At 36.9% G+C, this 16,600-nt stretch overlaps 1 protein-coding gene across 1 annotated transcript in view; it reads left to right on the top strand.

Moving 5' to 3' along the window:
- The first annotated feature begins 14,694 nt into the window (after positions 1-14,694).
- The window catches only part of LOC149265001 (vignain-like), a 154,515-nt gene continuing 152,609 nt past the window's right edge, over positions 14,695-16,600 (top strand). The window contains exon 1 of the mRNA XM_089401475.1: positions 14,695-15,045. Coding sequence (XP_089257601.1) covers positions 14,695-15,045 — 351 coding nt within the window. The remainder of the gene's footprint in view (positions 15,046-16,600) is intronic.

Below are 16,600 nucleotides of genomic sequence, written 5' to 3'. Positions count from 1 at the left end.
AATACCAAGCTTTCTAGTATCAAAATATATAAAAGAAATATAGATAGACATACTGGCCCCAAAACATAAGCATACACGTGCACATGAGCACACCAACCCAAAAAGAATATCCCAGCCCACCAACCTAGTTAAAATGTTCCGACTCACTAGCATAAGTTTCACATGTACATTTTATTTACAATCCATGGGCCAAATAGGGGTGTTACACAATACATGATTATTTTAAATGTTAATAATCATAATGGCATTAACCATATCAACCAATGTAGTCACTAGAAAACATTATATCATGTTTTAATTAATGGAATAAAGTTAAATCACTTTCTATTTTAAATAGAAATGGTTACACTTGTATTAAAAAAATCATTGAAACATAACATGCAACGATGTAATATAAAACTTAGGAAACTTTGGTTGAAGCCACTGCAAAAATGACAGCCAATTTCCATTTTTCCTTGAGTCCCATCCTATATTATGCTTACCATTTCTAAATTGGCATGGATATTTCCTAACAAACTATTGCAAAAGTATAGAAAAATGACAAGATCCATGCTACCTTTAAATGAGAATTTAAAAATTCAAACCTTGAAGGGTAGCTTTTATTGGTTTCTTCTCAATGGAGATCAACTCTTTATTGCCAACTTCCACTTTAGTTTTTTTCAAGGAGGGATATTGGTTTCTTTTTGTATTCTCATTGTTGTGCCTTTTTCCACCTTCTAATACCCAAATCCATCATTATCTACAAGAAAATTTAGATATTCCATAATTTTGTCAACTTTGGAGCCCAATGATTGAAGGGATTACTCTAGCTCATAATGTTTTTGTTGAATTGAATGCATGAAGATCCTAATTTCCACCATATCCTTATCTTTTTCCATGTTCTTTGTTGTCCATATCTCATTCCAATCCTCTTCTATTTGATACTTTTTAATTGACAAAAACTAAATTTCCCCTTGTGCCTCCTTTATCTTTCTGTCACACTACTTGACACCTTCCTAAAAGTGGGCTAATTCATGAAGAATGCAAAATCATTAAGGATGCGCCATTTGGCTAAAAGATTCATGAATAAAAGTGACACCTTTATGAGCTATTGAATCCATTTGCACTCTCCTCCAAGAGTAACCTTTCCAAGAAATCCAAATCACTATGCTTCTAACCTACAAATTTCTCAATATATAGAAAAACAAGATGTTTCAATTCTCAAACTCATACATCTTAGAGAATCGATGACACGTGTAGTAGGAGGGTTGATTGCCTCCCCTCTCATTGTTACCATCGTCAAGCTTAACTACATACCCACATTTCTAACATGCATAGCCCCTTAATTCCTAGTTCGAGATGTAGGGTATCTAGACCTGAACTCTAAGGGTACTTTATAGAGATGGGTATTGTAACTTACTTTGACACCCTGTAAGTTACAAATTATTTAAAAAGAATGTCACCTTCCTCCAATTTTATCCTTACCTTAATAAATTCCTTCCTTTAAATATCATTTCATCTAACCCTTTCCATTGCTAAACCAAGAACTTTATGAAGTATTTATAAATGTCTCCGAGTTATTTTTAAAGGTTTTTATTTTAAATAAAATTCAATTTGGGGGGCGTAGGGGTGCCTATTCGACTTTTAACCTACCCCCCTTTGAAAAGTTTTTTTTTTTAAATTTACAAGTGATATATGAAATGAGGTTACACATGAAAGAAAAAGGAGGCTAGTAAAAACAAAGAATAAAGACATATTTTTTGCTATGGTATAAAGAGGAGAAATGCACGGAAAATGAGATTTGGATAAATACTTATCCAAATATTTTACAGGAGTAAAAAGGGGAAAGTAAAAAATAAACACTTTACCAACCATAGCAAAACAAGACATGGTTTTTTAAAAAAATCCATGGGGAGGAAATTAGTCAATGGTTTTTATAAATACGTTTATGAATCCATTTATTCATCAATATATTAATCCAGGAAAAACAACACATGTTTTTCAAAACCATGGGAAGGGAATTGGTTGATGAGGTTACACGTGAAAGAAAAAGGAGGCTAGTAAAAACAAAGAATAAAGACATATTTTTTGCTATGGTATAAAGAGGAGAAATGCACGGAAAATGAGATTTGGATAAATACTTATCCAAATATTTTACAGGAGTAAAAGAGGAAAGTAAAAAATAAACACTTTACCAACCATGGCAAAACAAGACATGGTTTTTAAAAAAAATCCATGGGGAGGAAATTAGTCAATGGTTTTTATAAATACGTTTATGAATCCATTTATTCATCAATATATTAATCCAGGAAAAACAACACATGTTTTTCAAAACCATGGGAAGGGAATCGGTTGATGGTCTTATGAAATATGTTTATGAATTTTATTTATTCATAAATACATAAGTTCATGGAAAACAAGACATAGATTTCAAAATAAGACATGGATTTCAAACAATGGATGGATTTACAAAACACAATTATTTGAGGAGATATTTTAAGAATTTCATTTATGAAATTCATGAAAATAGAGAAATATGAAATTCATTTACAAAATATTTGAAAAAACATTTATCAAAATATTTTCTTCCAAAATATTTTACGACAATGGTGAAGCATTTTTAAAAAGACATAAAATCATTGGTTAATTCAAGCATTGGAAATTCAAAGGGCACCTAGCAAAACAAACCAATGAACTAGACTATAGACATAATTTTAGCATTTGAAGAAGGAGGAAGATCAATGATCATTCTTATTCATATTTAGAAGCAGAGATATTAGCATTCAAAAGAAACGTAGCAACAAAAGATCAACAAACTGGGATCAAAGTGCAGTTTTCCAGCAAACTGTTTAAGCAACTTAAGAGTTCAAGGCAGAAGACTTGCAAACAGTTCAAAGTTTCTAGCAGATAAATTAGAGATATTATTTTATTTTTAGTTATTGTTCAGGATTTTATTCCAGAAATATTGTAACAGTTTAGGAGAGATTTATTATATATATTGTTTCATTTGTAATGTAAAAGGGTTGGATTTTGATGCCAAAACCCTGTCACTTTGTAAAGATTTTATTACAGAAATCCTAATTGAAGTATTCTAGCTCTAGTTCTTGACATAAATTGTGTTTCTTGTATGTTTTTCTAGTGTTTTCGTACCTTATTTCTGCACATGTTCAAAGTAACATAAGAGATTTGGGTAATAATATATCGTGTGTCAATCTCTTTGAAATCTCCTACAAAGTTATAACCACTTAAATAGATTAATTAACTAGACTGTTTGTCTTGGTTAATTCCTCTACATTTGTTAACTATTGTCTTCTGTCATCACTAAAATGTGTTTTGTTTAGCTGTAGAAATCTTCTACACATATCCATTCTATCTGGTTGATTAAGTATTCAGTATGACTGCTTAATTATCATGAATTCCCTTATATTCTTCTGTCAAATCCTTTAAAAATCATGTTATTATGTCAAATTGGATGCTGGCACTTTGACCAAGGACTCTGCAAGAGAGGGATTTATTCATAAATAGAGATTGGACAATCATTAGCAACCACCCAAAATAAATCATAAATCTGGTCATTGTGCTTCATAGGTTGTTGTCCAGTGACAATGAACAATGTTAAACAAAGCCTCGTAACAATTGAGGGAGCCCCCTCTGGTTCAAGGGCCAATTTGAACCTAAAGACTGGTCGAGTTGGTTTCTCGACATAGTTTTTGCAGCCAAGAAATACCTACGAGAAACAAGTACAACATTTGGCGCCATTATCGAGGAACAAAGTGATGAATAAATTTTTCCGTGGACCACGATCACAATTAGATCTACTCTTTGCTAGTGAACAAAGACTAGACAATTGATATTGGTTGGATTGCTTTGACCTAGCAACTCCACTTTGTCATATGGTGATTCCACTGGTTTCCAGATTCAGCTGGTTCAAAATGATAAGTGCATATCCAGCATGCATTTGCATGTTTTTCTTTTTCATAGCAATGGTAGCATTCAATATTGTATTTATATTCTTCTCTACTGTGATCATAAAATTCAGAAGCTTACAGAGGATGCAATTTTCCAAGTTCACATGTAAGTATCTGTTGCCTGTGGAGTGTGAGTTTTATATTATAAATATGTTTCAAGTTTTCAGCTGCTGGAAAAGTGGTTTGTCAGTAAATCCACTCCTCACTTGGTTACATTGGAAAATAGATTTACCTAACACTGTAAAGTTTCAGTTCAATAAAGTAGGAGTGTGTGCAGTAGATCAGTGAGTTTGCAGTTTATTGATTAATGTAGTATATCAACAATTTTTTCAGCTTGTGTTTCAAGTTTTCCGTATGAAGTTTCGTTTGGTTGAGTGCAATAAGTTGCAGGAGATGGGAAGAAGGACAATTGTTGACTATTAACTCCACTAGCCCAATGGATTTGGCATACTGTTGATTTCTCAAATATATTGGTCCTTACTATGTAGTTGTTTCATTGATGGAGGTATTTTAGCATAGGAGTGGTACAAATTGTTGGTTACATGTTTTAGATTGGAGTTGTAGATTGTAGCATCGATTGTTTCAGTTTGAGCAGAACAGGTTTCAGGCCATAGATTGCGGCTTTAAGTGTGCAGATGATTAATTTTCTTATGACATGACTCCGTGCCCAATGAGTTCAAGGCAGCTGGTCTACCAGGTTCTTTGCGTCCCACAAGGGGAAGCAGTCCCCAGTTGGAGCCTATGTTGTAACTTACTTTGACACCTTGTAAGTTACAAAATTATTTAAAAAGAATTTGTCCCCTTCCAATAATTTTATCCTTACCTTCATAAATTCCTTCATTTTAATATCATTTCATCTAACCCTTTCCATTGCTAAACCATGAAGTTTATGATTTTTTTTATAAATGTCTGCGAGTTATTCTTAAAGGTTTTTATTTTAAATAAAATTCAATTTGATAAAACGTATATATTTATAAAATTATTTATTTAAAATATTAAAACTTAGTTTTAAAAAATAACAAACATAATAAAAAGTCAAAATTAAATGTATGCCCCCACCCCGCACTTAAATACTAAATCACCCTAATATTTCATGCCTCAATATGTGTGAATAATTAATGAATGGTTATCGATGAATTTTGGGGCCCCCTCTAAAAAGTTTTTTTTAAATTTATTACTTTTTATAGTTGTCAGGCTGAGATCCAGGGGGCTCCAGACACAGGCAGAAGTCTAAGAGGACTTAGAAAGGGTCAAAATTCCAAGTGGTCAGATTTCTCCCGAACTAGCACCAAATCGAAGTGCTTGTCACCCTGATTCCAACGGTACTAATGACGCTCAAATCCGAGCTCGTATGAGGGAGAAAGAGCTAGTCAAAGTTTGGTCAAAGTTGGGCTGTGGGCCAGGTTTAAGTGTCCTACAATTTGACCGACCCCGAGACACGAAACCTAGCTCCCCATAGCAGGTGAAATTTTTTCCTCTTTAATTTGTCTAATAACCCTTATATTAGACAAAATAAAAAAATGACCTTTATTGTTACAATATATATATATATATATATATATATATATATATATATATATATATATATATATATATATATATATATATATATATATATATATATATAGGGGTGGCGGGCCACCAACCACGCCACCCCCCCAACAACCAACATATAACAAATTTTTAATTCAAAAGTGGATGACGAGCCATGAACCCCACCGGCCCCAACTCCACGTACCACATATATAACAAACCATTTATATATGGGTTGTGGGCGGGCCACCTCTGGTGGACCCGACCCATGCCCCCATTCTCTATATAACAAACATGCCATATATGTTATAACATACAGAGCCGGTGAGGACTGAACCATCTCGATCCACGTGGGTCGGCCCCATGCGGCACCGTGCCAAAACCAAACAACCTCCGCCTATTTAATACAACAAACAGTGCCATATAACATGACGGTTACAACAACCCAAACCGCTCTCCAAATTTCAACAGTCACAAAAAAGTCCTCGCCCGTTTTGTAATTAAATTTCCTTTTTTATGTATATATATGGCGCAGGCGAGATTTGATCCCTCTACCTATCCACCTTATTACCTCCGCCCTAACCAACGCGCCGTGGGCGCTTTATTGATTTATCCGCCCATGAAGTTTATCTAAACCCTCATTTTCTCAGTGAGTGGAGAGGGAGGAAAAACGCAGTACAGAGTCCAAGGCAGATGCACTTTTTAATTAATTTTTGCAGGTGGAACCCTGATCCTGGAAAAGAGCAGACAAAACCATGATTGAGCCAAATTTTCAGGGGGGCAAAATTTTGCCAGTGTCCAAATTGGACAAAATTTATGTCGATCCTACACCTCTTAGTGACACGAACCTGATGGCATAGGCATAATTTTGATCTGAGCAGCAGATCTTCAGATGAACCGAAGGAGGGAATCTTTCAAGAATCTAAGGGGAATCTCAAAGATTCTTGTAGCCCCATATTTTCACTTTCTCAGAATTCATAAATTTGACAGTCGATTTTACACCATTCAAAGCCACAAATATGATGGTGCAATCAGATTTTCCATTTGATCATTCCATTTTCGGCCACTTTTCAAAGTGGATTGCAGGTGTCAACATTCAATGTGTGAGCAGTCATTTCCATGAGATTCGACGCCACGAGATTGATGGTGCAGCTAGATCCAACATTTTATCATCCTCTTCTTTAGATTACTTCTTGATGTGAGGTATATGCAGTGTGATCATGTACTTCTTTGTCTCTTTGCTTGAGATGCATTGTGCTGTATAGATACCTGTTTGATGTTTGATGGGATCTTGTTTTGTTCTTGATGTGAGATGTACTTATTTTCATGTTTTTATTGAAATCCCTTTGTTGCCATGTTAACGAGATACCCATGTGTCACAATGTATGTTTGAGTTGAGATCCCTTTGATGCCATGTTGGTGGGATGCTCATTATTAACATACGCGAAATTATGTCATGCTGATAGGAGTCCTTTTTTTTAATGAAAGTTCCTGCAGCAGAACATATCTTGGAGCCACTCTTGCGTGAGGGCATATTGCTTGTATGATATAGAAAACACATGAATGTACATCATCACTCTTTCCAACACTTAATGTAACAACCTACACCATCTTGACACTAGGGCCTGGAGACGTAGTCCCTCTTGGATGAAATCTGTTATCAATGTCTTGTGTTTTATGTTGTTGATTCTTGTCATGTTCCTTCTTCTTTACAACATGCATTGATCCAAAATGGATCCAAGAACTCTCTAAGTGTTCAAAATCGATTAAAAGATCAAAACAATCACATGAGAAAACCTTCAGAAAACAATGGAAAATAGGCTTATTGGCGGTCAAAGGAGCAACGTACAGGGGCCGTTGGATCTGGCCGATCAACGGTCCAGATACAATTGGCAAATTGCAAATCGATGGAGGCGATTGGAGGCTATCAGAGGCAATCGCATAAAGATTGCGATAGCGATTGGTGGGGTCAACGAGGACCATCGATCAAGCGTGGAGATCGATGGCCCACGTTGCACCACCATATCGCATCGACAGACTATAGCAGGAGCACTTACCCACGAACCGTGGCTCATGTGACATGTGACTACGAAAAGTCGCATCGCAAAGTCGTATCGGAGCCACACAGAGGAGTGGGCATATATATATGCGCGTGCGATAGCCGGACCCAATGGAACTATAAACAATATTCTATATAAATTGAAATTCGACAAATGGCATTTTTAATGTATTTTCGTGTATTTCTTTTATTAAACAAAATACAAGGGATAAAGTGCCGATGCGATGTCACGGACCTGAAAGGGTTTATTAACATTGTTGAACACTATTTCAAGTCCGATATAAGCGGGATTTCCATATTTTAATGTATTTTCCAATATAAAGGGAAATCACAAAACAAGCGGGATTTCGGGAGGACCGAAGGCGGTAAGTGGTTTGAGTCGAGCTCCGCCCGAGTCCATACACTGGCTGCCACGTGTCCAAGCTGAGGAGAGAGAAAACTACCCTCATCAGGTAGTTAACTCCCATACGAAAGAGCTGCCCGAAATGAACCACAACCGTTGGATCTGGATCTCCCAGATCAATGGTGGAGATGCAATGTAGAAATACAGGCGGATTTGATAGAAGTTATAAGGAAATTCATAATGTTTCAAGTTCGATAAATGGAAATTTGGCGGAGTTTCACATTTTTGAATGTATTTCTTTGTGTAAACAGAGAATGGTTATTTCAAGGATTTCAAAGGTCCGATGACCCATTCCGTTACAGAACAGGTGGCCACCATCCCTGGAAGTGTTTAGAAATGATTGCTAACGCTCAGAGGGGGATCTGAGTGGACAGAGGCCGAGAATCTAGAGAGCCCAAGAAGGTGAAACGAGCAGACAACGCAGATTGGCTTTAAAGCCACAGACTGACAGAAACAAAGACAAGCAGTATTGGAGGCAGTGCTGAGACAGAGCAAAGACATAGACAAAGAGTGATAGAGTGAGTTTGTGTACTTAGAGAGGCTTGAGGGGTTCAAGCAAAACTCTTGTTGTTGTATTTGTTGTGTGTTGAGACTCAAATTGAGCTCATACTGTTGTAAAACTCTACTTCTGAAGACATAATAGAGAGGCCACCACTGAAGGTTGGACCAGGAGATGTAGCCCAGGAGTTTTGGGTGAACTCCATATTAAACTTGTGCTAATATGTGTTTGTCTATTATGTTCTTTAACTGCTTCATTGTCTATGTATTTCGCAATCTTATCGATCCATTGCACAAAGTAACATAGGCAAATCCATGCACATGAGTCTGTAATACCTTAATAATTATCTAAGATCTCATTTACGGATCAAGTGGTATCAGAGCGCTAGGTTGCTAAGGTTAGACAAGCTTGTGCTGGATTGTTGAATGCTAACTAGGTCAAAGCTCAAATTAGGAGAAGGAGAACTGATTGAGGCTAACCAAAAATTGGTAGAGTCTATCCTAGGAGGAAAATGACAGAAGAAATTCCCTTGGAATCAGACTCTTAGTTCATGGACAGTTTCATGACCATGAGAGCCATGGTAGAAGAGATGTATCGAGAATTTAAGAAAGGTCGAGGTGAAGATATTGCAACCTCCAAACAAGACAAAGGAATAGAAGAACCTCTTCTAGATGGCCATTCTGAAGGCAAGGGGAAAGGAAAAGAACCTTCTCCATCAATACCTCTTTCTGCCCTTGAAAATAAAAAGAAGAAGACTTTTGTGGTTAAATTAGATGTAAAATTTGATTTGCCAATATATGATGGAGAATTAAATGTAGAAAAGCTAGATAACTGGATTAGACAGATTGATGTATATTGCAGGGTGTAGAACATCGATTCAGAAAGGAGAAAGATTCAGCTGGCCAGCCTTCGCCTTGGAGGAACTACCCTAGTGTGGTGGGAAGGTAGGACACAAGCTGATTTGAAGAAGCATGGTAAAATTCTTTCTACCTGGAGTGAATTTGTTTTTTCCATTAAAAAACAATTCTATCCACTAGCTTATATGCAGCAAGCCATGATGAGTTGGCAAACTCTTTGCCAGTTAAAGGGGCAAAGTGTACAAAGCTATACTCAAGAATTTAGGAAAAGAGCTTTGATTCTACACATTTCTCTAGACTCACCTGAAACTTTGCTGAAGTATATAGGTGGTCTACATAGCTATTTGAGGCACACCATTCTCATGTTTAACCCCACTAGCATAAATGAGGTATCTTTTCAGGCTACACATCTAGAGGCTAGAGGCAAGAATGTGAACCCAGAGATTGGGGGATCATCAAAACCCACTACAAACAAGAACAAGGAAAAGAGGAAGCAAAAATGGAAAGAGAGGAAGGTAAACATTGTACAGAAAGACAAACCTTCATGCACTCACTGCAAGAAGGATGGACACAATGATTGTTGAAAAGTTTGCAACAAGAAATGCTAAATTTAGAAAGTGCTAAAAATAGAACTTCTAAAAATAGTAGTTTGGCCAATAAGCATTTTGGCCACCTTGGGTGAGAGGTGAAACTGCTAAAAATAGAATCTTCTAAAAATAACATTTCTGGGTCCCTTCCTATTTTTAGCAATCCCTGGTCTAACTATAGGAAGTAAAAACGAATTTGGTCTTACCAGCAGTTTAAAATATTAATTAATTAATCTCCATGAGTTAATTAGTTATAGAAAATTAAACTTGAAGTCTTTGTGAGAACATGCAATTAGTTGTCCCACTAATTGGGGAATGTGTCCTTGATTTACTCCATTGATTGAGGAATTAAGGATGAGTTCTATATTGAGAGGATCAGTTGACTTAGTTTAACTTAGTCAAGTTCAGTTAGATTAATTTAACAAGTTGTTAAATTAATGAGATATAGTTTGTTGATGCCTGCATGCATGTGACAACTATTATTTTCAGATAACTATGTATTCACTCATGGATAACTGATGCATGTCAGTTCTGTTAGAGACCCAGTTGAGATTAGAGAAGGGACAGTGTACTATTAGTTGGATGAATATTTTTCCTATAAAGGAAGCTCATCCATGATGAGGATTTATCTCCTTCAGGTTTGTGCAGTTAGATCAAAGGTTAGTGAGTGTGTGAAGAGGCCAATTCACACAGGTGGCAGCACTGGACCCCAAGGAAAGCTACACAAAGAAATAGGAGGCTTGGAGGGCAGAGGAGAAGGTTTGTGAGAAGCCTTTGACTGTCTATGAGCAGCAAAGGGATTGTATTGAGAGCTGGATAGCTTCCGAGCTAAGGCTTTTTGTAATCCGGACTATATTTCCACTTGTATGATAATACAGAGATGGGGTTTTAGGCAGGTGCTTTCCCCAATAAATTCTTCTGTGTTATGTGTGATTGATTCCTTCTTATCAGTTATATGTGTTCTTATTGATGTTGCTCATGGTTGATTAAGCTTCCGCTAAATTGTTTGTAGAAGTAGATCAAGTGTTTTGCTTTAGTACATTGCATTACCAGGTTGATCTACAGGTGGGAAATTTCTACATGGTATCAGAGTTGACTGATTTGTAGAAAAATTCTACAAAATTCTACAATGATGAACATTGCTAGTCTTTACATTCGGAGTTGAAACCCAAGAAGTTCGATGGCAAGAAGAAGAAGACTGCTGCTGCTATACAAAAATATTTGGGGTCAGACTCAAGTGATGGAACAACAATCACAACTACAAGTATAAAAGGTAAAAATTCTGAAGCATATACTAGTAACTCTGCACAAACTATTGATAATGAAGAAAATGAGAGGAAAAGACATGAGATTTTTCATATTAGAGTTATTTCCAAGCATCAAAAGATTGATACTTTATTTGATAGTGGCTCACAAGTAAATTTGATTTCTAAAGCAATTGTAAAGAAGTTGGGATTACTAACCACACCTCATAAGAAGCCATATCCATTAGGTTGGGTATGTGATAAAGCAAAGCTAAAGTGACTAGACAATGTAAACTTAGGTTTTCTTTTGGGTCAACATTTGTGGATGAGGTTGAGTTAGATATTGTTCCCTTGGATATATGTGGAATTGTTTTAGGAAGTCCTTACTTGTATGATAGAAAAGCCATTTTCTATAGAGCTGAAAATAAGTATCAACTCACCAAAGATGGAATAGAATATATTGTAAGAGCTCATAAACTCAAAAATAATTACACTCTCATAAAATCAGGGCAGATGAAAAGAATTGTAAATTCATGCAAGCAATTTTTACTAATGGTTGTAAAGGAAAAGAACCCTGATAAAACCAATATATTTGAAGGCTATGATGCTAAACAGAAAGCTTATTTAGAAAAAGTTGTTTCAGAATATGATATTCTCTTTTAAGAACCTAAAGGTCTACCACCCAAAAGGGAAATTGTACATGACATTCATTTGCAGCAAGATGCTCCATTGCCTAGCATCAGAATGTACAGGTTATTTGCTTTAGAGAATGCAGAGATCAAGAATAAGGTACAAGAGCTGCTCAAGAAAGGGTTCATAAGACCAAGCACATCACCATGCGGATCTCCGATCGTGTTGGTGAGAAAGAAAGATGGTTCGTGGAGGCTGTGCATTGATTACAGAGCGCTGAATAAAATAACGATCAAGAATAGTTATCCCCTTCCTCGCATTGATGATCTATTGGATCAGTTGAAAGAAGCTGTTTAATTTTCCAAGTTGGACTTGTGTAGTGGCTACCATCAGGTCAGAGTAGCAGAACAAGATGCATGGAAGACTGCTTTCAAAACGAAGCAAGGGCTGTATGAATGGCTAGTTATGCCTTTTGGCTTAACTAATGCTCCTACCCCTTTCATGAGAGTTATGAATGATGTACTCAGGCCTTTTATTGATGATTTTGTAATTGTATATTTAGATGACATTCTTGTTTTCAGTAAAACGTGGGAAGAACATTTAAAGCATGTAAAGCAGACTCTAGATGTTTTGAAAAGAGACAATCTCTATGTTAAGCTATCAAAATGTGAATTTGGCAAAACATATTTAAATTATTTGGGTCATATTGTAGGGGGTGGTGAACTGAAGATAGATCCCTCTAAGGTCAAAATCATTGTAAACTGGCCTAAACCAAAATCTGCTACAAAAGTTAGAAGCTTCCTAGGAGTAGCACAATATTGGAGAAAGTTTATTGCTAACTTTTCCTTGATTGTAGCTCCCTTAAATGCTTTGACAAGATTGAACAAAGTGTTTCAATGGGGAGGCAAATAACAGAAAGCCTTTGACACTTTGAAATAAAAAATTAGTACAGCACCAGTACTAACATTGCTAGATCTTCAAAGACCATTCAAGATTGAAGCAGATGCCAGTGACTATGCCATGGGAGCAGTGTTGATGCAACATGGTAAACCCATATGCTATCATTCTGAGACATTTAATTTTGTAGTAGTTAATTATCCCACATATGATAAAGAATTGTATGCATTAGTACAGAGTGTGAAAAAGTGGAAACATTACTTAATGGGCAAAGAAACAGTTATACATAGTGATCATCAACCAATTCAATATTTGCACTCAAACTAAATTGCAACAATCAAGACACTATAGGTGGATGGGTTTTCTACAACAGTTTCATCTTGTCATCAGATATAAGAAAGGCATACATAATAAGGTTGTAGATATGTTATCTAGACCAATCATAAATGCATCTACTATACTTAAGCATAATTCAGTATTGCATGAAATCTACATTGAACAATATGCTCAAGATGTAGATTTTAAATATGTATATGCAACTTTAAGTCATGGCAAACAAGTAGAAGAATTGGATTATCATGTTAAAGAACAACTCTTATATCATTTGGGAAAGTTATGCATTCCTCAAACTGAAAGAGTTAACATAATCTGAGAAGCACATACTTCTCTAATATCGGGTCATTTTGGTGTAAGTAAAACAGTTGCACAACTGCAAAGATTTTGCTATTGGCCAAGAATAAATGAAACAATTTCTAGATATATTAAAGGGTGTACCATGTGTGCTAAAAGCAAGCCCAACAATAGAAAATTAGGCTTTTACACTCCACTTCTAGTTCCTTCTCGTCCTTGGGAAAGTGTTTCCATGGACTTTGTTGGGGGATTGCCAAAATCTAGAAAAGGTCATGACTATTTATATGTTATTGTGGACAGGTTCAACAAAATGTATATTTTAATACCTTGTAACAAGCAGATTACAGCTGAACAAACAACGAAATTGTTCTTTCAGCATGTCTGGGTGCATTTTGGGTTATCCACTTCCATTGTATCTGATCGAGATTCCTAATTTGTTGGGAAGTTTTGGTCAAGTTTGTGGGAATTGATGGACACCAGACTGAAGAAGAGCACAACCTTTCATCCACAAATAGATGGCCAAACATAGGTGGTCAACAGGATAGTGATCCAGTTGCTCAGGGGTTATTGTAACAAACATCCCAAGCTTTGGGATGAACATTTATGTTATGTGCAACATGCTTACAACCGTGCCAAGCATTCTTCTACACAAAGATCTCCTTTTGAGACTTGTTTTGGTTTTACACCAAAGTCTCCATTGGATTTTGTCTTTAGTAAAGACATAGCAGTTGATGGACACAGTGATGTGGACAAAGCAACCAAGTTCATTGAATAGATTAGGAAATTCACCAGGCAGTGTAGGAATAGCTGGAACACAGCCAGGCCAAGTATAAGGCAAGGCATGATAAGCATCGAATTGAGCATAGCTTCAAAGTTGGTGATCAAGTCTGGCTGTATATCAACAAAGACAAAATGCAAGGTGAAGGGAAGAAGCTAAAGCCAATAAGGTATGGGCCTTTCAGGATAATTGAGAAAATTGGTGAGAATGCTTTTTGCCTTGATTTGCTAGCTTATATGCACATTTATTCAGTGGTTAATGTAGAAAATTTGAGACTGTTTGAACTTTCATTAATTGAAGATCCTAAAGAGCAAAGTCAGTTTCCTTCTATTGATGATCTGTTGCCTGAATATCTCAATGAGTTGCAGGAAGATACAGTTTTGGACAGGAAGGTGAGAACTACGCGCAGAGGGGATGTTGAGTACCTTAGAATTGGACTCAAAGGTTCAAAACCAAGCAGTGCACGATGGATGGAAATTGGACAAGTGAGGAAGCTGTATCCTCACTTGATCGATGCTTGAAAACCAACTTTTGGTGGTCCAAAAGCTTTTTCAGTGGGAAGGCATGATCCAAAATGGATCCAAGAACTCTCTAAGTCTTCAAAATTGCTTAAAAGATCAAAACAATCGCATGAGAAAACCTTCAGAAAACAATGGAAAACAGGCTTTTCGGCAGTCAAAGGAGCAACATATGGGGCCGTTGGATCTGGCCAATCAACGGTCCAGATCTGATCAGCAAATCGCAAATCGGCGGAGGCGATTGGAGGCTATCAGAGGCGGTCACATAAACGTTGCGATAGCAATCAGCGGGGTCAACGAGGATTGTCGATCAAGCGTGCATATCGACGACCCACGTTGCATCGCCATATCGCATCAGCAGACTATAGTGGGAGAACTTACCCATGAATTGGGGCTCATGCGACATGCGACTGCGACAAGTCGCATCAGAGCCATACAAAGGAGCGGGCATATATATATGCGTGTGCGATAGCCGGACCCGATGGAACTATAAATGATATTCTATATAAATTCAAATTCGTCATATGACATTTTTAATGTATTTTCGTGTATTTCGTTTATTAAACGAAATACAAGGGATAAAGCGCCGATGCGATGTCATGGACCCGAAAGGGTTTATTAATGCTTTTGAACACTATTTCAAGTCCGATATAAGTGGGATTTCCATATTTTAATGTATTTTCCAATATAAAGGGAAATCACAAAACAGGCGGGATTTCGGGAGGACCGAAGGCGGTAAGTGGTTTGGGTCGGGTTTCGCCCGAGTCCATACACTGGCTGCCACATGTCCAAGCTGAGGAGAGAGAAAACCACCCTCATCGGGCAGTTAACTCCCGTACGAAAGAGCCACCTGAAATGAACCATAGCCGTTGGATCTGGATCTCCCAGATCAACAATGGAGATGCGATGTAGAAATATAGGCAGATTCGATAGAAGTTATAAGGCGGATTCATAATATTTCAAGTCTGATAAATGGAAATTTGGCAGAGTTTCACAGTTTTGACTGTATTTCTATGTGTAAAAAGAGAATGGTTATTTCAAGGATTTCAAAGGCCCGATGATCCATTCCGTTACAGAACAGGTGGCCACCATCCTTGGAAGCGTTTAGCAATGATTTCTAACGTTCAAAGGGGGATCTGAGCGGACAGAGGTCGGGAAGCTAGCAAGCCCGAGAAGGTGAAATGAGCAGACTACGTAGATTGGCTTTAAAGCCACAGACTAACAGAAACAAAGATAGGCAGTGCTGAGACAGAGTAAAGATAGAGACAGAGAGTGATAGAGTGAGTCTGTGTACTTAGAGAGGCTTGAGAGGTTCAAGAAAAACTCTTGCTATTGTATCTGTTGTGTGTTGAGACTCAAATTGAGCTCATACTGTTGTAAAACTCTTCTTCTGATGACATAATAGAGAGGCCACCACTGAAGGCTGGACTAGGAGATGCAACCCAGGATTTTTGGGTGAAATCCATATTAAAATTGTTGTGTTTATATGTGTTTTGCTATTATGTTCTTTAACTACTTCATTGTCTATGTATTTCGCAATCTTATCGATCCATTGCACAAAGTAACATAGGAAAATCCATGCACATGAGTTTGTAATACCTTAATAGTTGTCTAAGATCTCATTTATATATCATGCATATATGTTCCTTTATGCTATTTTAAATGCAATTCAAACCACATCATGAAAGTAAAAGATCTTGGTTAAATCCGAGAGTTCAACCAACTCGGATCAAGTATGGTATCAGAGCGGTCTTTGCGTGGATGTGAATTACGAGCGTGAACAATGGAACGTGCAACGATGGAGGATGACAAAGAGATGTACGAGACCATGCTCAGAATTTCCCAAGAGGTGGAAATAATGTATGAAGCTCTACCAAAAGAGACAGAGGAAAAGCAACAAGTGAAGCTTCAGTTGAAAGCCACGGAAGAGGCCCTGGAAGAATTGAAGCACAATAACCAAAGTCTTCAAACAAAAAAAACTGAAATGAAGATGCTTCTACATGAAGAGAAAGAGGAGA

Source organism: Pinus tabuliformis, chromosome 6, assembly GCF_031772625.1.
Source record: "Pinus tabuliformis cultivar Carrire ecotype Pingquan chromosome 6, CPIR1, whole genome shotgun sequence".
Lineage (NCBI taxonomy): Eukaryota > Viridiplantae > Streptophyta > Pinopsida > Pinales > Pinaceae > Pinus > Pinus tabuliformis.
This window is presented reverse-complemented; position numbering and strand designations above follow the sequence as displayed.